Consider the following 22,799-nt stretch of genomic DNA (forward strand, 5'->3'; position numbering starts at 1 on the left):
CTTCAGAATAAACTTAGCCCAGAGGTGGAAAACAGCAGGAAGAACGAAAACAATTTACAGAATTCACAGCATAACTGATTGGAGGGTAGCAAGAAGCTATGAAGCAGGTCAACTTCTCCAACCTGTTTACCTCTTTGGGTCAAGCGTTATGGAATAGAGGTATAAAGGTGTCACTCTGCCAGGAAAAAACAATGAGTTATAAAGTCTTGGATGAGAGAGACAGGACAGAGCTCTGGGTGGATTTTAACTTCCAGGCAGAAGGGTGGACACTCACATTAAAGAAGACTGGTAATTATTAGAAGACTAATAATTTTAGGTCAACATCCTTTATAGACAGACACATGCATAAAAATTCTAAACAAAATACTACCAAATCAAATCAAAGATACATTAAAAAGGAGAATACATCATGGCCAAGTTAAATTATCCCAAGAATATAAGGCTAATTTAACATTCAAAAATCAGTATAATTCACCACTTTAACAGAATAGGAAAAAGAAACATATGATCATCTCAATAAATGGCAGAAAAAGCATTTGATAAAATTTAAAACCAAGCAAACTGGCAAAAAAAGAAACTTAGGCTCAAAGAAAAATTTGTATACAAATGTTCATAGAAGCTTCATTCATAATAGCCAAATCTCGAAACAACTTTCCAATGGATGAATGGTTAAACAAATCCCCGGCACATCTATACCATGGCATTACTGTTTAGTATCAATGAATATAGTTGTTACTATATGTGCAACAACTTGGATGGTTCTCAAGGGAATTATACTGAATGAAAGAAGTCAATATCAAATGTTACATATTATATAATTCAATGTATATAACATTCTTGAAATGACAAAATTAGAGAGATGGAGAACAGATGAGTGGTTGCCAGGGGCTTTCCAGGGGAGGTGGCTGTAGCTATGAACAGGTAACAGGAGGGAGCTTTGTGATGGATCTGTTCTGTATCTTATCTATATCTTAAACACACAAATCTACACATATGATAAAATTGTTTGGAACTCAATATAAACACACAACTGAATACTTATAAGCCTCCTGAATTCTGAGTAAGGTCAGTGTTTGGTATCAAAGTTGATTTCCTGGTTGTGTTTATTGTACAATAGTAACGATGTTATTCGGGGAAACTGAATGAAGATTATATAGATCTCTTGGTATTTTTTTTTTAGATTTTATTTTTTTATTTATTTTTAGAGAGAGGGGAAGAGAAGGAGAGAAACATCAATGTGTGGTTGCCTCTCATATGCCCCCAACTGGGGGCCTGGCCGGCAACCCAGGCATGTGACCTGACTGGGAATCGAACTGGTGACCCTTTGGCTCTCAGACCAGCACTCAATCCACTGAGCCATGCCAGCCAGGGTTCTGTATTATTTGTTACAATTGCATGTGAATCTAATATCTCAAAGTAAAAAGTATAAAAAATTAAATAAAAACCAAAATGTAGAAAAAAATTTACGCTGACATAAGGCAGACTGCATTTAAAATTATATATCTGAAACAATAAATATTTTATTTTTCTTAAAGATTTTATTTATTTACATTTTTAGAGCTAGGGGAAGGGAGAGAGAAAGAGAAAGAGAGATATATCAATGTGCAGTTGCCTCTCACACACCCTCTACTGGAGACCTGACCCACAACCCAGGCATGTGCTCTGACTGGGAATCGAACTGGTGACCTTTCGGTTCACAGGCCAGCATTCAGTACACTGAACCACACCAGCCAGGGCTAAATAATATTTTAATAATGAGAACTATTAATAGAGAACATGATCTAAGAATTCTGATTTAGATGGCTATGCCATGCGGTATAGTCCTAACATTTTATACAATTTAGTATCTATAAAAAATTTCAAAAGAGAAGCAAATTAATACTGAATTTAGAATCATTACATGGTTGGTAGATTGTTTACTGCATATGAGCTCCATGCCAAGTGGCTAAACAGGGGTAGGAGATAAAATCCAGTCTGCACTCTACTCCTCCCAGCACCCAGAGAATTATAACTATCTAAAAGGCATTTTTAAAAATTTTGCAAAATGGCACAGTTTGGGCTAACAGTGACCCACTTGTTAAGTAAATGTCTTTTTTTTTTTTTAGCATAACAGAAATAACGTTTACTGTGCACCTGTTCCTGGTACTTGTACATACAGTGGTACCTCAGTACTTGTTCATTTGTCCTGGAACTCGTGACAAGTGCAGAAACCAGTGGGTACTGACAATGAAGCATTTTCTCTTGTGGGGCAGTGTTGTGACTCATATAAGTTCTAGCAAGTGCCATGAGTCCTGAGCAAGCACCAGGTGCTAAAACTTTTGTTTCTCGTCAAAATGTGATGAGCTGAGGGTTTGATGAGTTCTGAAGCCAATGAGTACTAAGGCATGATTATACCCATTTTTAAATTTCTGACTTTGCCTTTCAAAACAAGAAGATCTGGACCCACATCTTAGTTCTGCTGTGCTGCTTTGGGTCTAGCATATTCCTGAGGAGGCCTCAGTTCTGTCTCAAATCCTTTCTAAAACGAAGTATAAATCAATACGAACTAAGAGATGAGTTACAGCGCTATGCTGTACCTGTATGGTAGTCATGGCATTCTGTGGGTGTACAAGAACTGCATTCCTTAACAACAGCGCTCATCAAAGAGCTCAGGTACTCCTTGCCACCACTACTCTGCGAGATACAAACTAGGATGATTCCCAATCTACAGATCAGGAAACTAAGACACAGAGAGGTTAAGTAATTTGCCAAAGGTCACTTAACAAAATGAAAAATCTGGTATTCAAACATGCGGTTTGGATCCAAATCACTCTTAACCTCTCTGCAATAACGCTCTTAGTCACAATTCAAGGTGGTACCTGAAACACTGTATCCAGTAGAGGCACCTGTTACATACTTGTCGAATGAATAAATACAAACATAGTGAAACTCAACCAATGATACACTCTCCCAGCCCCACAAAGAAGTTGCTTCCTCTCCCGAGATTCTAGTCTTACCCCCAATACACCATCATATTGCCACTTTATTAAGAATAAAAACTAGAGTTAAAAATTACTGTAACTAGTGGAATAACTATTACTTCCCATCCCTTGGGTTTTTAGGAGTCAAAAAACAGTTAACAACCATGGAGCCGCAATGGGAACGTGGGCTCTGATTCTTTTAAGGGCCTTCAGGAGAGGCTGTGCGCAGCTATGGGCTGCCGACTGACTGCTTCTGTACCTCCCTAACACACACACAGGAAATGCATCTTTAGGGACTTACAATACTGAGGGGAAAGTAGCTTTTCGAGCCCCAGACATTGGATACGTTATATTTTCTGTTTTCAACCACACCCTGCATCTGTTTGTTTTAAGCATTCTATTTTCATATAGATCTCTGTTTATAAGCCAACTCAAATAATTTTGACACTGAGAGGATTAAATAAATGAAAATTGCTGGTTCTTGCCCTTCTTTTTTTTTTTTTGCTTGCCATTTCTGTTGTTCAGTAAAACTTGTTCATGTCCACTGCCATATTTCATTTTCCTGTTTTCTTCTGACATTATTCCTCTGACACTCGTAGCAAAGAGCAGGCCTATCATAAACTTCTTTCCTTCTATAAAAGTGAAGTAGTCACAGCCCATTGAGAAGTATTTCCAAGCCTTAAACTGCTCTTTGTCATTTGGTTTATATTATTATTCAAATATTACTTTCCTGAACAAACAGCCTTGCTGGTTAGTTTTGTCTCGGGGCACAGCAAGGGCACAGGGGCATTTATATCGGGCTCAAACTGTTTCAAAACACAGATGTGGTATTTGAAACCAGGGTTCATAAATGACTGAATTCTAACTATACTCCTACCTTAGAAATAATTTTTTTAAGTCGGCTAAAAATTTTACAGATTAAAATTAATCAAAAAGTGGTATAATTCATATACCTATGTTAGAGTCAAATATTAAATCTGAATCTAACAAACAAAAATTCTGGGAACACTCTTGATTTTAAAACAGCATCATCGCATTCTTAATGTTTGTGATGGCTGCCAAGACTTCTAAATAATTTTTAAATAAAACCCCACCCATGGACTATTTTAATCTCTTAATAGACTCATTAACTATAAATATGCCATAAACTATATGGATACCAGATGGTCTCTAAAGCTCTGAAAAGTCTGCAATTCCCAGTGAAATCAGAAACGTCCCGAGAATCTCAGGCTTACCTAGTGCAACAGTTAACGAGATGCTGGACTAGCTGGCTTAGGAAAGGTTTATTAAAAACAATAATAATTAAAACAATAAAAACAAAACAAAAAGCAGAGTACAGGTCCATCCCAGTAGGCATGTCATATGAACTTTGATGGAATCAGGCTCCACCGAGCTAATAAAAATGACTGGCTCTCTCTCCAGAAAAATGCACAAATACTCACAATTTCACATATGACATAATCCCCTGAAGACCAGCCACAGACTCATGAATTCATGGGCCCCAGTCTAAAAATAATAATAATAATTTAGACCCAGATTGTTTTCAAAAGGGTAGTTAAATGCAAGAAGGAATAGATTTATTCCATATTCTACCAGCAAACAAAGCTAGGGGAAACTCGTAGAAGTTGCGGTTGAATGTATGGCAACTACTTGTAATAATTAGAGCCAACAAATAATCTGACAGTTCTCTTAGCAATAGGCAGCCCATGAATCTAAGACAGTGAAATAAGTAGACCTCTTCCAAATAAAGGTTTAAAAACAAAAAGATTAGAGCTTTTATGGAACGGATTTCCACACTGAGTAGAAGTAAGGCAAGATGACTTCCAAGGTCTTTTCCATTTTAATATTTTATGATTCTAAGGAGTTTCGGAAGCAGGGGAAAAAAGATATAAAGTTCATTGTAAGATCTCTCTTTTACTGCTTATAGGCTTTATGTTTAAGATTTTGAAAAAGTTACTCTATGTGTAACTGTGTCAATGTGCTTATCTTGAAATGTAAACTATTGTCAAAAGATGTTTTTCTTAATTCAGTATTGCCTCCTTCCTTTTTATCTCCAGAAAAACTTTGTATTTTAAAAGAATAAGTAATAGAGACCATCTTGCAACCCTAAAATATAACCCAATCAAATCAGTTTCCTAACAAGTAAATTTTATATCCTAATTATACAGAAATAAAAATTTATAGTAATAATCCACTCAAGAATCAGACTACATTATTTGGTCTTTTCTTGCTTCTGGATTTCTTGCACTCTAATGTGAGTATCCAGAGAATAACCTCTCTCCTCAAAAATATCCTTGAGAGAAAGAGAAAAAAAGACTGTGTACTGGATCAATGTAGACAGAGAACATTGAATAGGAAAAGCAGATTTTTAATTGATATGCTTTGACAACCCCTGATGACCTGAAATTCTGCGACCTCCCCCCTCCTCTAAGGAGCACCAGAAACGGGCAGCTCCACGGAGACACAGAGCCCTCCGTATTTCCTCAAGTCAAACTAAGGGACTAAGGTGGAAGGACATCCACAGATTCTAATGTTAAACCCAGAAATGTCATTTATTTCTTTTACTATCCATTCTGTCCCTTGATTAAAACTAAAACAGCAATCACTTTGAAGGGGAAACACAATGGTTCTTCATGAACTCACTTCTCTCAGGTCAGCACTGTCTGCTGGCAAACGCAGCATCTTCCAAGGAGATACCTGGACTTGACCGAAGGCAGTAAAAGCTTGTGTTGGACTAAATCTGGCAAAAGGCAACAAGATCATCACTAAATAGTAAAGTTTTGATGCCTGACATTTTAAAAACTGTTTCAAAAGGTCTAATATTTAAAAACAAGGTATTCTAAAACACTGAAATGACTGTTAATGTAACAAAGAGTCAATAAGAATATCTTAAATACGAAACTAAAAGATGTCAGATCCAAACACTGACTGCCAACGTAGACACAGTGTCTAGTAAGACACCTGCATGAAGCATTATATTCAGAAAGAACAGCTGTTCTTTATTCAGAAATAAAAATGTCAAAGATAACATTTTACAAGAACATTGGCACTGAAGTGTTTTTTCTATAAATGCAGAGTTCAGTTTCAAACTTCAAATTATAATGGAGCAGAAAAAAAATGTTGATGTAGCTTTAAGAAGTTATTTCTCTTCTTGAAAGGTTTTCTCAGCATTTTGTTTTGTATATACACATGAATTTAAAGCTAAATATATGACCTCTTTCTCAAGTACCCAGTTTGGAGTGCATGTTAGAAACTTCATGTTCCTCCATCAGGTTTGTGCATGTTTTAAGGAATCTGTTTTATGTGACACCAAGATGTTTGTGGTTAGCGTTTAATCAATTACACATCTGATTTAAATTAACTGAGTTGACAGTTTGTTGAAACCATATGGCAGGAGCTACTAAGGGTAAAAAGGGAAACAACTAAAAAAAAAAAAGCAAAACACCATTTAACTCCAGCAACTATTTATCTCATTTTTTTGCTAGTCATCACACTTCTAATGTCACTATCTAGTCTTAGAGACAATTCAATGATCACATCTTAAATAAAGCTTGGAGCAAAAACTCTAAAAACACAAATATAAAAGGGAAGTGCATAGGATCAGACTGGACTCTAAATGCAACAGGAAGCCACTTTTGTGCTGGGAAGCAATAATCTCAGTTGTGCTTTGGGAAGATTAATCTCGTTTCAGGACATAGGAAAAGGAAGACTGGGAATAGGAAATGAACACTGAGAATGACAAAAACATTATTAGCACAGTCCGGTTTAAGGCAGCGAAGGCCTGAATTACAGGAATCACAGAAAGAACTGGGAAAGCTGGGCAGCAGAGAGGAGCACAGCACAGTGGCGAGGAGCATGGACTTCAGAACCACACTGGCCACGTCCACGTTCGGGTTCTGCCTCTTGCTAGCTACGTGGCCTTGGACAAGGTCTATCCTCTCAGTCTTAGCTTCCTTCCCTATGAAAAAGGGGCAATACCAGTACCTACTCCTCAGTGGGTTATGACTACAGGTTTAAAAAGTGCCTGGCTAGTAATATTGTTAATGGGATAAAACATAAGGACTCAAAAGACTGGATGGTTGGGAAAGGTGAGTAAAATAAAAGGATAAAGTGTGAATTTTTGAGTTTTATAACTTGAAGAAAACTTTAAAAACACAAATATTAAGGAATAAATTGGCAGGCCCTGACTGGTGTGGCTCAGTGGGTTGGGCATCATCCCACAAACTGAAAGGTCACTGGTTCAATTCCCAGTCAGGGCACATGCCTGGGTTATGGGCCAGGTCCCTGGTTGGGGGCAACCAATCAATGTTTGTCTCACACATCAATGTTTCTCTCCCTCTTTCTCGCTCCCTTCACCTCCCTCTAAGATAAATAATAAAACATTTTTTTAAAAGAGTAAGTTGGCAATATTCAATCACTATGCATTGCAACAATGTTTTTAAATAGAAGATTGGAAATAATCTACATAAATAACTATCATTTGTGTAGCTGGTAAATTATTGTATATCCATGTCCTGACTGGTGTGGCTCAGTTGGCTGGGCATCGTCCTACGAAGTGAAAGGTCACTGGTTTGATTTACGGTCAGGGCACAGGCCTGGGTTGTGGATTTGGTCCTGGGTCAGGGCTCTTACGAGAGGCAACTGATTGATGTTTGTGTCTCACAACTACGTTTCTCTCCCTCTTTTCTCCCTCCCTTCCCCTGTCTAAAAATAAATAAAATCTTAAAAATAAATTATTGTGCATCCATACAACACAATACTGTCAGCCATGAAGAAACATCAGATCAATCTAACTGTGCTAATATAGACCAATCCCCAAATATGTTTTTAGTAAAAGGAAAAAAAAAAGGCCAGTGCAGAATGAATACTTTATGTTGTGGTCTAATTCATTTAAAATTAAAGATAACATATGCCTACATGCATGTATATGCACATCCTATTTCTTAAAAGACACACCAGAAAGTCTAACAGAGGACTCTAACTCTCCAGGATGAGAATACAGAACCAGGAATCTGGGGTATAAGAGAAATTTTTGTCTCCCTTATACTATTTCGTTTTACTATGTTTATGTGGTAATTGTCAGTTTAAAAAATTAATTTAAAAAATATGAGAGGTAGGAAAGAATGGGTTCAATAAAAGAAATCAAATTCACATATTTAGGTGAGCCTAACTGTTATGTGTTTTATAAGCTTGCCCATATAGATACTGGTCACAGTCTAAGACCTGGGGGTTCAAAAACACCAAAGAATGGCCTCAAAAATACTTTTGGGAGAATAAACAAAGAGAACCTTAAAAATTAAAAACTAGGCTGCATTTCAAAATTCTAAATTTATGTCAGTTTGTGGTTTGATTTTTTCCATGTTATAAATAGTTAATAGCTCCCTAGGCCAGCCCACAGAAGCCCACTATACGCATGACGATAAGCTGTGCTCTCAGTACTGTAACTGTAGTCCAGAGTCCATCACTTTGCAACCGTAACTTACTCAAGTCTCAGGCACATTGGCCAAGATCTCCCTCCAACTCGAAACATTTTCTTCTCTCGGCCTCCCTCTGTGAAACCAAGCAGTTCTAGTTTTCCTACTATTTCACTGACTTGCTTGTCCTTTCCTTCTCACCTGTAAGAATTATAGTCTCCTGCCCTTACTTTTATGTAACCTTCCCGGGTGACCTCATCTAGTCCACTGGCTTCAAATACCATTCATATGCTAATAATTCCAAAATTTCTATCTTCAGCCTCCACCTTTCCTTTGAGTTTGATTTACACTAAAGACTGCCTACCCAATATCCTCTACTTGGAGGTCAAATAGGCATCTCAAACTTAACATAGCCAAAACAGAACTACTGACTGACCCCCAAACTCTTCCCTCTTCCAGTCTACTCCATCTCATTTAATGACACCATCCTTCATCCAGTTGCTTAGAACAAAAATTTAGGAGCCATACTGATTCCTCTCCATCATACCCCACAGTAAATCCTGGTAATGCTACTTTCAAAATACATCTCATAGTAAGTCACTTCTTACCACACACACCACTGTACCCTAGTCCAAGCCATCATCACCTTTTTAGGAGACTGCAGCAGTGGTCTAAATGGCCTTTATACTTCACTTCTGCCATTGCCCACGATCCATTTTCCATTCCACAGCTCAAGGGAGCTTTAAAAACAGCAAGTCACACCCCCTGCTCACAATTGCTAAGAGTGCCCATTCATTTTTAGAATAAAGAAAGGTCACAGAGTCAGTTTTAGACTTGCTGAACTTGAGAGATATAAGGCATGTTAGTAGAGACAATGGAGAAAGCAAGTATATGGATTTCAAGAGAGATCTGGGCATAAGTCATGAAGTGGCCTTACTTATTTGTGTGTGAATGAAAAATGGAAACCATGGATTTGGAAGAGAATACCTAAAATAGCTAAAAAAAGAAGGGCAGAGTCATAGGATTAAGACTTGAGAATGCTGACACATTAAGGCCTGGGAGACAAGGAAGAGTTGACAAAGACTAAGTATGAGAGGCCAGATACATAAAAAGCAAAACAGACCCAATGCCAGAAAAGGACGTTTTAAAATAAAGATCAAGTTGGAGATTGAAAACCATCCAGAGAACCATCCAGAAAAGAAGTAAAGTTCAAATTAAAACCAACACAAAACTGAAATCTTCATTGCAGGTAATACAAAGGAGGCCAAACATGGCTGACAAGGCAGTAAGGGACGACAGGACTAAGAAAGACAAGCTAGACATAAATGAACTCTGAAAACCTTAAAACATTATTGAAAGGATTCAAGAAGATCTAAATAACTGGAAAAACATCCCATATTCAGGGACTGGAAGACTGAACATTATTCTTCTCCCCAAACTGAATCCCACCTGAGTTCTCCAAATCAACAAGCTGATTCTCAAATTTAAATGGAACTGCAAGGGACCCAGGAGAGCCAAAACAACCCTGAAAAAGAATAAAGTGGCCCTGGCTGGTGTGGCTCAGTGAGGGAGCAACAGACTGTGAACCAAAGGGTCACTGGTTGGTCCTCAATTAGGACACACGCTCAGATTGCAGGCCGGTCTCCAGTAGGGGGCACATGAGAGACAACCACACATTGATGTTTCTCTCTCGGCTCTCTTTCTACCTCCCTATCCCCTGCCTAAAAATAAGTAAATGAAATCTTAAAAAAAAAGAATAAAGCAGAAGGACTCACACTTTCTGATTTCAACACTTACTACAAAACAATGGTAACTGAGGCAGTATAGTACTGATACATGAATAGACATACAGAGCAATAAAATAAAATTGGGAGTCCAGAAATAAACCTATGTGTTTATGGTCAACTGATGTTTGACAGGAATGCCAAGACTATTTAATGGGGAAAGAATAGTATTTTTGACAAATGGGGTTGAGACAATAGGACAGCAGGTTGAGATAACCCTTACCTCACACCAAACATAAAAATTAACTCAAAATAAATCAAAGACATAAAGAGTAAGAGTAAACTATAAAACTATAAAAAATGTTTAGGTCTTCATGACTTTAAATTTGGCAAGGGATTCTTAGATCTGACACCAAAAGCAAGAACAAGAACAACAAAAACAGATAAACTAGACTCCATCAAAAATGAAAACTTTTGTGCTTCAAGGGACACAACTAAGAAGTGGAAGGACAACCACAGAATGGAAAATACAGTCATAAATCATATGTCTCAGGGTTGCCCAACCCGGGACTCAAGCAAAGCCCATCTGAGCTCGGCCTCCTGCTCCCCTCCCCATCAACCGGTCCCCGGTACCAAAAAGGTTGGGTACCACTGAGGTCTCATAAGGGACTTATATCTAGAATATATAAAGAGCACTTACAGTTCAATAACAAAAAGACAAATAATCCAATTAAAAATTAGGCAAAGAATCTAATAGACATTTCTCCAAAGAAGACACAGAATTAGTCAATAAACACAAGAAAAGATGCTCAATGTCAATTATACCTCAAAAAAAAAAAAAAACTAGGGGAAAAAGGAAGGAAGCAAGAAAGAAAAGTAAAGTTGATCAACATTATTAGTCATCAGGTAAATGCAAATCAAAAATTACAATAAGCTCTGGCTGGTGTGGTTCAGTGGACTGAGCACGGACCAGCAAAGTAAAAGATCTCTGGTTTGATTCCTGTCAGGGCACATGCCTGGGTTGCAGGCCAGGTCCCCAGGTGGGGCCATGCAAGAGACAGCTGATCAATGTTTCTCTCTCCCTCTCTTTCTCCCTTCCTTCCCCTCTCTCTAAAAAGGAATAAATAAAATCAAAAACTACAATAAGATGCCACTTCATAACCACCGGGATGGTTAAAAATCAAAAAGTCAGATAACAGCAAATGTTAACAATGATGTGGAGAAATTGGAACCCTCATACAATGCTGGTAGGGATGTAAAACTCCAGCTATTTGGGAAAATAGTCTAGCAATTCCTCAACTGATTAAGTATAGAGCATAGAATTACCAAATGACTGAATAATTCTACTCATAGGTATATGTATCTAAGAGAAATAAAAATATATGTCCACACAGAAATCTGTACACAAATGTTTATATCAACATTATTTACATTAGCCCAAAAGTGGAAACAATCTAAACAGCCATCAATGGATAATGGATAAATAAAATATAGCACATCCATACAATGGAATATTATTTAGCCAAGAAATGAGTAGAATACTGATACCTGTGCTTCAACATAGATGAACTTTGAAAACATTATACAAAGTGTAAAAAGGCAGTCACAAAAGACCACATAATACATGATTCCATTAATATGAGAAAGTTCGTAACAAGGAAATCTAGAGCAACAAAGAGTAGACTAGTGGCTGCTTAGGGCTGGGAGGAAGGGCAGGGGATGAGAGTGACAGCTAAAGGATATGGGCTCTCTTCTTGAGGTGATGAAAATGTTTTAAAATTGACTGTGGTGACAATTATACATATCTGAATATACTAAAAACCACTGAATTGTACACTTTAAATGGTAAATGGTATAGTATATGAATTATGTCTTGATAAAGCTATTAAAACATAAATGGAAATGTTAAGAAAAAGTTTAAAAGGATTAACCTCTCTTGAGCTAGAAAAAATAAATAAAAAATGGAACTGTAAGCTATTTATAAAATAACTACAGTAAGTAGCCTATAACCTAGAGGACACAATTAAAGCAACATATGAAAGAAATTTTCTTTAATATTTTATTTTTTAGAGAGAAGAGAAGGCAGGGAAAAAGAGAATCATCAGTTTAGTTGCCTCTTGCACACCTTCAACTGAGTGCCTGGCCTGCAACCCAGGCATGTGCCCTAACCAGGAATTGAATCAGTTACCTTTTGATTCACAGGCTGGCATTCAACCCACTGAGCCACACCAGCCAGGGCTGAAGTCTTACTAATATAAACACTTAGAAAAAATGAAAAGAATATTAAGCATCCAACATAAGAGGATAAAATAATAGCCTTAGCCAAGTGAGTTAGTTGTTGGAGCATTGTCTCTCACACCAAAAGACTGCAATTTTGATTCCCAGTCAGGGCACATACCTAGGTTGTGGGTTCAATCCCCAATTGAGTGCAAATGGGAGGCAACCAATCAATTTCTCCCCCCCCATCTCTCTCTCAAATCAATAAACATTCTCAGGTGAGGAGTTAAAAAAAAGATAGAAAAACAACCACAAAATAAACCTAAAAATACTAAAAGAAGGATTTAAAAACACAAAAGAAAAAATTAATATAAAAAAATAAAACTAATTTTTAAAATCCAAGAACTGGTTCTAAACAAGAAAAAGGTGCAAGGCCTCACTTGTACGAAATAAGAAGTGACAATGAGTAAAGTGACAGTGTAGCCAGAGACACAGGACATTTTTTAAAGCATACAGGGGTGTCCAACCTCTCAGCATCTCTTGGCCACACTGGAAGAAGGGGGTTGTCCTGGGCCACACATTAAATACACAAACACTAACAAAAACTGATGAACAAAAAAAAGGTTTGAACTAAATTTACGATTTTGTTTTTTGAAGTGAACATATCCTCATGATTTTATTGTCACATAATAAAGCAAAAAAAATGAAGCTTCGAACGGGACCGCTTGGCCCTTTCTCCTCTCACCTCCTCCCCGTTCAGAATGCCGATATCTCCTAACAGCCAGCGCTCTCTTAGATCTGCAGCTGGGCTCAACACACTCAAGCCTCAGCACAATCTTCTTTGCCGTTTTAGCCTTTTTTCAGAAAATCAGCTTAGTCTGCCCACCAGCCAGCCTGCTTCCCCTGCGCGTACAGAGGATGCTTACCCTCCTTGTACTGCGTTACTTTGGGGTGGGGGGACGTTGATGCTTGCCACACTTCTTACAGACCGCCTGGCGGGTTTTAGGGACGTTCACTGTGTTTGCGAGAGCGCTCACAGCACAGAAAGGCAAATGTGTGATTTTGTGTTGGGCCGTATTCATAGCCATCCTGGACTGCATGCAGCCCAAGGTTGGCCACCCCTGCAAAGGATATCTTGCTCAACTTCACTCAGATAATTTTGAAAACCTGGATAACATGTGTTATTTTCCAGGATAATATAAATTATCAAAGCTTACCTCAAAAGATATAAATTGTAAGCAGTTAAATTATCATAGAAGTAGAGATAATTGTCAAAGAGCTACTATCTCCCCAAAATACTCAAGGTCCAAATGCTTTTATGGGCAATTCAACCAATCTTTTAACTTCAATGCCATTTAACCGGAGAGGGAAAGAAAAGGAAAAAAAAAAGCATAGACAAAGTTATTTTTATGAAAGTGGCATAATTCAACAAAGATAAAACACAGAAAACTGCAAAGCAATTTAGCTTATGAAGAGTGATGCAAAATTTTCAAATAAAGTTTAGTAAACAGAACCCAGCGGCGTATTTAAAATAACACACAATGACAGAGTGAGTGGACTTACTCTAAGCTCTCTCTAAGAAATGCATGGATGGTCCCAATAGTAAATCTATTAGTACAATTCACCACAATAGTAATCAAAGGAGAAAAGTTACATAATTCCCACAGGGGCTGAAAAGCATTTGACAAAATTTACTTTCATGTTTAAAAATCTTAATTAAATGTTAGCAGCTGACTACTCTCACGTGATAAAGTATGCACACTTCAATCTAAAGTCAGGTCTAACTGTAACAGGAAGGCACTGACAACATGCCACTGAACTCAGGAATGAGACAAAGACACACTACTACCTTATAGTATTTTTGGAAAGTACTAGACAAATCAACTTGATAAAAGAAATAAGTATAAAAATTGGAAAGGAGAAGATAAAATTATCTTTATTTGGTAATCTTATATTTAACTGCAAAACCCTAGAAAAACAACTCTTTTTTATGACTATTTACAGAGAGTATTAAAATTCCAAAGGTGGCTATGTATAAACTTAATACTCAGAAATCAATACCATTCCCGTATTCAAGATAAAAGTTATAATAGAAGTAGGAACCCCATTTACAAATAGCAACAAAAAATAGAAAATACTGAGAAATAAACATAATAATAAGTGTGAAAGGCACATTATGAAAAAAAAGTGTAAATGTTACTGAGGGATGCAAGAGAAAACTTGAACAACAAGAAATGAACATACACCCTGTTCTTAAGCAGAAGATTGAACCTCAAGTAGATGTCAATACAATCCAGTGTCAGTGAAAATATCAACAGGATGGGGAAGGGTAGCTTGATAAGCAGATTTTAAGTTTCATGGAAAAATAAACAAGCAAGAGCCCTGGCTGGTGTGGCTCAGTGGAATGAGTTCCAGCCTGTGAACCAAAGGGTCACCGGTTTGATTCCCAGTCAGGGAAACTGCCTGGGTTGTTGGCTGGGTTCCTGGTTGGGGGTGTGGGAGAAGCAGCCATCTCATGTTTCTCTCCCTCCTTCAGCTCTCTCTAAACATAAATAAAATGAAATCTTTAAAGAAAAGGAAAAATAAACAAGAATATCCAGGAAAACACTAGGAAGTAGCATGGGAGAGGACTCTGATCGAATAATGAACTCATTAGATATAAATAGTAAGAAATCAATGAGACAGAGTAAAAGTCCAATAGAACCCCAAATCAGATTTAAGAACTAAACAGACCTGTAGACAATATTTCAGTACAGTGACAACTGGATAGCCGCCTAGAAGAAAAGTAAAGTTGGATTCCTACATCTCAGTACCGGACACAAGTTATATTTTGTATGGATATGTGCATTTAACTTAAAAATAAAGTTAATACAAATACCTGGGGAAAAAAACAAGAATTTTCATTTTCATTTTAGTCAAAAATAATGTTGAGATTGGGAAGACTTTTCTATGATACAAAAATCCAAAATGGATTGATAATTACAACTGTAACATTTTTCCCTTCTGCTAAAAACATATACTATTAAACAAAATCAACAGCCAAATGACAAACTGTGAAAAATATCGGCAACATATATCAAAGACAAAACACCAATTTCCTAAAAACAGAGTTTCTGTAAACAATATTAAACATACCAATAGAAAAATGAACAAAAAATATATAACCACATGAATAAAAAACATAATCAGATACTATAAATAAACAAATATGGTTCTTATACCTCCTGAAAAGGTGGAAAAATATACCTACTGCATTGGGTGTGTTTAAAAGTCTGATAACTCACTCTGCTAATCAGGGGTATGGGAAGCCAGCAATCTGACTCCAATAGTGGAACATCAACTGGTACAACCGCTGTGGAGGGCGATTTGACAATATCTATCAAAATTTAAATAGTACGTATCCTTTGACCTGCAATTGTACTTCTCAGAAAGTATCCTAAAGACAGACTCACTCAATGTGAAAAGTTACAGATGCACAAGGATATACACTGTGTCACCATTTGCATTACCCCGACTAGTGCACGTTTTAAGTGACCAGCCAAACAAAGAAATGGTACCTCCCTCTCACCCCCTACCTACATCTTTCTGAAAAGGATACACAAAAAAATTGTATCATTGGTTGCTTCTAGGGAAGGAAGTCAATTAGCTGAGGTCAAAGGTAGAAGGAAAACTTGCTTTTTATCATATGCTGTTTTGTACCATTTGGATTTTATATCATAAACATGTATAACATTTTTAAACTTTCAGATTTCAGTATTATTTTTACCCAGCTTTACCAATTGTTACAAGTATTTCTCTCTTTTCCCGTCAGTTTTCCAGTTTCTACATTAGCAACAATGTCTTGTTTTCCCAGCTAATGCTATGCACAATATTTAATAAAATTCACAGTTAATCACAACCTTAACTTGGATTCCATTATCCCCATGAGCTCCTTGCCCCTGAGCTCTACCTCTGCACACCTCCTCTACAAAAAGCACTGTTCTCTATTCTTTACTGTTTGTGTGGAGATTATGACAGTAAAAATCCAGGACCAAGAAGCCATGAATTTCTCGGCCTATGGGACTAACAGTCACTACCGCATTTTAGGAGGCAGCAAAAAGGCAAGAAGCTGTTCAAACAAGGTTTCACAAAATGTCATTTGTGCTGTCACCAGGGAGGGTCTAGTCCACTACTTTTATGTGTAAGAACTTGATTTTATCCATTTGTCCAGGGTCAGTGGGGCCTATGAAGAGAATGAACAGCACCAATGAAATCAAATTCACCAAAAACGACTTGCTTACACATAATGACGGTGTATTAATTTAGAATTTAAGAATTATATATATGAATATAAGTAGTTGTGTGTGTATATATATATCTCTCTCTTAAGAATACCAATTCATGCATATCAAGGACTCACACACAAATGGTAAGAATGCCCAGGATAGCCACATGGTGCTATGAGTGTGTACAGGGAGACGAGAACAAATCAGAAGGTCAGAGAAGGCTTCTCTGAAAAATACAGTGTAACCAAGCTGAGATCCAACTGAAGAAAACTTTAAAAAAGAGAGAACAGAATTATGAGGAAGAGGGTTCCTGGATGTTGGGGTGGCAGGTGCAATGGCCCTGAGGCAGACGGGAGCATGATATGTCCACAGAGGTGAGAAAAGATCAAAGGGCAAGACCATATGACACAGAATTAACTAGCGAGTTAACTACCATGTGGTTAACCATGTGGTGCCTGGTAGACCACGTTAAGAATTTTTGCCTTATCCTAAGCAATGAAAAGCTAGTAAAGGGTTATTAACCCAGATGGGAACAAATCTGCGCCTGCAAAAGGTCAGCACGCTATACGAACTGCAGGCAAGAGGAGAAACAGGAAGACTGCTTTAGGAAGCTACTGTAGGAGACGCAAGTGACGGGTGATGGCAGCACAGACTGGAGTTGGGGCAGAAATAAAATGAGTAGTTCTCGGCGACTGGTTACACCTGAAATGCAAGAGAAAAGAACATGTGAAGGAGGATACCCAAGTTATGAATTTCCATAACTGCATGGAAAGAGAGAGAATGCTCCAGGAAGACCAGGCTGTTTTATTTCACTGTGGGCTGGGCAGAAGAAGGTAGATGTATAAAAAGTAAGAAAGGGGTATCGGTACTCAGTATCTGGAAACCCTGATAGAAAAGGATGAAAAATGGAAAATGGCATTGGAGTTCAAAGGAAAGAGAATGTTAACTACAAAAACTTAAATATGTATGCATGCATGTACGTATTACCTCCAGGGTCAGCCATAAAACCAGCCTAGACATTTCTCTCTCTCCATCACCTGAAATCTTTTTAAACATCTCAAAATAAAACCTTTCAGTAAAGGGGGAAGAGAAGCCCAAATGCAACACTTAGGAAAACAAAGCATTGGTGTGAAAGAATTTCAAAGTATATATTGAAGATATCGGATGTTCCCAATTCTGAGAATGAAGAAAAGACAGAAGCTGCCTACTTAGGGAAGGAAGAATGAAGAGAAAGAAAGCTGAAAGGAAAGGTTGATGACCCCACAGCATGAATTCTCACAGTTTAAACACGTTTATCTTAACCTCTGGACAAATGGCTGTTCTTGGCCTAGTGTGCTAAGGGAATGAAGAAATAATAGCTCCACACCAAGGCCCCAGATCAGAAATCATGGCTTCCACTGCCATCAGGTGGTGGCAGAGAGGAAATGCACCAATCTGGTTCTTGGAGTCTGGAAATGCCTCTATGAAGCCCATGGTGTAAGGAATCTAAGACCCAAGACCTAAAGACTGCAGTAGTAAAAGGCAAGCTGGTGATAGCCTTTGGTAAGAAATTTATCTTCTAATCTGTCAGTGCACCAAAATATACACTTTTGCTATTAATTTGGGGTAAGAAAAGAGACTTTTTTCTTTTTCACGTTGCAGATCACATACTATTTTCCAATTGTAAAATATCCAGTCTGATACTATCCTCTCAAAACCAACTCCTGGTATATTACACATTTGACTACTTAAAACTGCTTCAATGTGAATTTCAATGGCATATAAAAATGGATTAGTGTGCATTTCTAGCACACATCAGTAACCTTGTCACAAACATAAGCAATTGTCTCATTGATTGTGCAAAATTCCCTTTGTTATCTTCAAATTAATCAAATAACAATTTTTGACTACTTAGAAGTACAAGGCACAGTAATAAATACAATTCAAAAACCATTGTGTTCTCAAAACTCATCAGCTAAACAAATATGTCACTGATAAAATCAACTTCAACATTATTCACAAAAAACATGGTGAATGATTAACACATCATCCTGATAGTTCTCTTCATGGTAAAAATAAGCTTACCCAACCAATACTTGACATTCTGTGCGTTTTACTTCCCTACCTTCTTTACTACACTGAATATTCACTTACAAATGTATATCTTTACAATTGTCTGCACATACATTTCCATTTGATTTGTCTTTGTTTTTTAAGGCAACTCAGAGGATAGGGAACTGTAGGCCAAAACGTAAAATAGTCACATGGGTTACATTTTTTCCCAATTCTTAACCAGCTTTTCTTTTTTTTTAGAGTAGACACAGTATAATTTTGTCAGTATATTCTTGACTCGTTTTCTCCCCTTAAAATGCAGTCACACAACCCATTCTGTCTCTGGACATTGCAAAATATGAATAATTCGACTAGTTTTCCCTAATTCTCTTGGTTCTGTTTTCCCATCCACCTCCCTACAAACCCCCACCCCCAATCCTCCTTTTTTTGTTTCAGAATGCCTAACTATTGCACACTCGAGGTGGTTTTTACAAAATCGCTCTCCTGGAATGCTCTTCCCTCTTCTCTCCTTAAATGAGTACCCTTTGAAAAACAATTTCCACAGCTAGACGCCAATGTCTTTTTTTTTTTTTTTTTCTTAACAAGATCAAACTGCGGAAAAGGAAGAGACTGGGAACCGAGTAAGCGAAACATTTGGGAATGTCAATGAGACGGAGGCTCTCCTTTGAAGAGAAAACACAACTCTCACCACAAAGATTGCAACAGAGCAAAAATACTTTCTTTTCCGTTATGTTCCTGTTCACTCCCTGACCTAAAAGACACCTTTCCTTTTCTCTAAGCCCCAGTCCTTTTGCGATATGTGGGGCCTGCCTCTCCTCCTCCGAAGGAAAAGAAAGCCAGGGAGAAAAGAAAAGGTAGTAGTCACCTTCCCGCCGCGCCCGCAAGCTGTCAGGAGCCCCGGACTACGTCCCACGACTCACCTGGTAGGTGCGGCCGTCCGGAGAGTTGCACGAAGCGGTTGAGCTGGCCAGTCCCCCGACCCCCGCTGCCCCCACTGCCCCCGCCGGCCCCGCTACCTCCGCCGCCACCACTACTTCCCGCGGCGCCTCCTCCCCTCCGGCGGTTCCTGTCCCAGCCCTGGGCGGCCGACATGACCCGCTAACGACTGCCGCAGCCCGGTCCCGGTAGCCCCTGGCCCGGCCGCACTAGCCGAGCCTCCTTCCTGGGCTCCTCTAGAGACCCGGGAGACAGGAGAAGGGGGAGCGCCCGGTCTTCACCACCGACCAATGACTGGGTGACTTTGTGACAGACAGCCAATAACCAGTTGCCTTCTTGGCAGGTGGCGGGAGGCGGGGAGAGACGTGGTAACCATAGCTATGGTTTTAAAAAAAGTGGGGGTAGAGTAAGGCAAAAGCAGCCACTCCTCACTCGCATCCTCCGCGCTCAGCGAGCCGGCGTCGCGACGCCTCCTGCAGGAGCAGGCGGGCCAATCGAAGGCCGAGCGAGAGAGGCCACGCCTGCAGAAGGAGCCTGGGCGGCGGCAGGTACGCTGGGCGTGCTGAGGGTCCGGGAGCTCTTCTGCGCCCAGAACACTGAAATCAGGAATAGCATATGCTCGTAATACGCATAGGTGGAGGCAATACAGTGTTCCTCCAGCCCTACAGACTGAGATTCCTTTTCCTGACCGCAAACACAAAGGGCGCTCGGCCGGGGGGAAATGCAGGGGCGGGGTCAAATCTTCAAGAAGGAGGTAAACCCGGGTTTCATTTCTCTTGTCTTTGAGTCTGACTGAACTGACTGAAGTCCCTAATTGAGTGTAAGCCATGTCGCAACCAAACAATGTTAAACCTGGTTACCAAACATGGGGAAATGTTCAAGCTCACCAGTAATCGGAGAAACACAAATTAAGACAGCTCCCCCCCCCGCCCCGCCCTCGCCCTGACAAACCATTTCTGGCTCGTTTACGTTAGTAAAGATTTTTAAAATAACACCAGCAGTGAATAGAGTGCCAAGAAAAAAAGGTACTTTCATAGGGGACTGATGGCTATGTAAATGTTTTTGTTCAATCAAACCTCTTGCGGAAAATTTTGATCAGCTTAAAGACAGGAACAATTACGGAAGATCGAAGAAAATTGTAAATGTACACATCAAAAATTCCCATTGTTCCAAAATTAAACAAAAAAAATGGCTTTGAACTTACTGGGCGCGGCGCGAAGTTGGAAAATACAGATTGTTCACGGATGTCTATCAATCATAAGGGGAAAGCATATAAATTCTGCAAGGAAAACAAAGTTTTCCAGGTTTTAGATCTGGTGGCTGTGTGTGTTTGGTACTTCATATAGGAGAGCCTCATATGATGTGGAGAAAGAGAAAATCTGCTGGAGTTGAGGGTGCATACCTCTTCGTGCAAATTTCGTGTCGCCACTAGCCCCACCTCATTTTTCTGTTTCAGTCCCTGTGGGCAGGTATTTGACCCATTAAGCACTATAGCACTGTAACTGCTTAGGAAAATATTTGAGACCTGAAAAGAAGGCTTATGGCTCTAAAATATAAAAATCTAAATAATGTTAATTTTCTAAAGAAGCTGTACCAGTGAATAATCAAATAGCAGATAAAGTAAATGTTCTCTTTATGAAAGTACATGTTCCAAGTAATAAGTACCGAATGATAGAATATCACCATTTTGCAACCCCTAGTGAATTCAGAAATCAACCCATCTGAGCATCCACCACTGCTGGCATCACAAAATGAAAGATGAGACACGTGTGTCTCTAGAACATAAAGAGGACAATACAGTAGTCTTGTAGAGAAAAAATGAACCTGAATTTCATCATACATCTGCATCTAACTACCAAATTATAGAAAATACAAAGGACAAAAGGAAAAAATATGACAGAGGAACGTTTTTTAAAATGCTGCTACACCGATGCAAACAAAAAATCCAGACTATGGAAATTCTACAGGATAAACAAGTTTCTTCAATAAATAAATTGCAAAGGCAAAAGAGAGATTCAGAAGGAATGATCCATAGGTTAAAAAGAGACTTGTGAAGGTTGCATAACCATTGAATAGTAACGGTTGAACAACTTTGTTAATATATTAAAACCACTGAGGTGTATGTTTGAAAGGGCGAATTTTATGGTATGTGAATTATATCTCATTTTTTAAAATTTAATAACAGAGGACGGGAGAAGTGGTTGGGGAGCTAGATGAAAGAACAGTAACCATAAGCTGAAGATGGGTAATGAGTCCATGAGAACTGTCATTATATTATATTGTTCTGCCTATTTCATATGTGTTAGAAGTTATTCATAATAAAAAGAAAAAAAGAGCTTAGAAAAATGATTGCATTAACCAGTCAACTGAAAATTGTCTCACGTAGTTTTTACATATAATCGATTTTAAATTTCAGAAACAAAATAAAAGATTTCTTCTTAACTAAATTATTAATTTAAGTATTACATTATTTTAAAACCTTTTTTAAAGGTTAGAGCCAATTATCTTTAACGTAGAATGTGGGTACACTTAGATGAGTATTGATGTGATTTGGAGAGGGACCTTCAAAATAAGTGCAGCCGTGGCTGGGTAGCTCAGTCGGTTAGAGAGCATTCCAATACACCAAGGTTGCAGGTTAGAGCTCCAGGCAGGGCACATGCAAGAAGCAAGAAGCAACCGATGAATACACAAATAAGTGGAACAACAAATCCATGTTTGTCTGTCTGCCTGTCTGCCTGTCTCTCTCTTGCTTTCAAATTAATAAATAAAAAATTTTTAAATTTAGTGTATGCACATAATATGTACCCACTCACATAATGTAATAGGAAGTACACAATATTGCCTAAGAAGTAATAATGCCGACAACATGAACTTGAATCTAATCAAGATTTAAGCTGCAATGTCCAGTTACGGGAACTTCAAGGGAGAAAAAGAAACAAATTAAATAACATGTGAAACAATCAAACCCGGGAGGCCAATCTCCACAGTATCTGGCCTGGTCTCGTCAATGTAAGCCAATGGCATGAAAAACAAAGTGAAATAATACAAAAACAAAATGGGAAGGTGGTAACCCCTAATGAAATCACAGATGTAGGCAACGGCTCTGAGCATAAGGAAAAGAGACAAGCAGACCTGTGCCTGCTGACAGCAGTGCACATAGTCGCCCGTGAAGACTTCATCAATGAAATGAATCTGAATAAAATCAGTCTGTTAGCTTTAACTCCCAGTTTA

At 38.4% G+C, this 22,799-nt stretch overlaps 1 protein-coding gene across 1 annotated transcript in view; it reads right to left on the reverse strand.

Moving 5' to 3' along the window:
- The window catches only part of KLHDC10 (kelch domain containing 10), a 51,990-nt gene extending 32,173 nt beyond the window's left edge, over positions 1-19,817 (reverse strand). The window contains exon 1 of the mRNA XM_045855623.1: positions 19,553-19,817. Within this exon, the coding sequence (XP_045711579.1) occupies positions 19,553-19,724 (172 nt within the window). The 5' untranslated portion in view covers positions 19,725-19,817. The remainder of the gene's footprint in view (positions 1-19,552) is intronic.
- Between the last annotated feature and the right edge of the window lie 2,982 nt (positions 19,818-22,799).

Source organism: Phyllostomus hastatus, unplaced genomic scaffold, assembly GCF_019186645.2.
Source record: "Phyllostomus hastatus isolate PE091 unplaced genomic scaffold, TTU_PhHast_1.1 phas_scaffold_114, whole genome shotgun sequence".
In the NCBI taxonomy this organism is placed as follows: domain Eukaryota; kingdom Metazoa; phylum Chordata; class Mammalia; order Chiroptera; family Phyllostomidae; genus Phyllostomus; species Phyllostomus hastatus.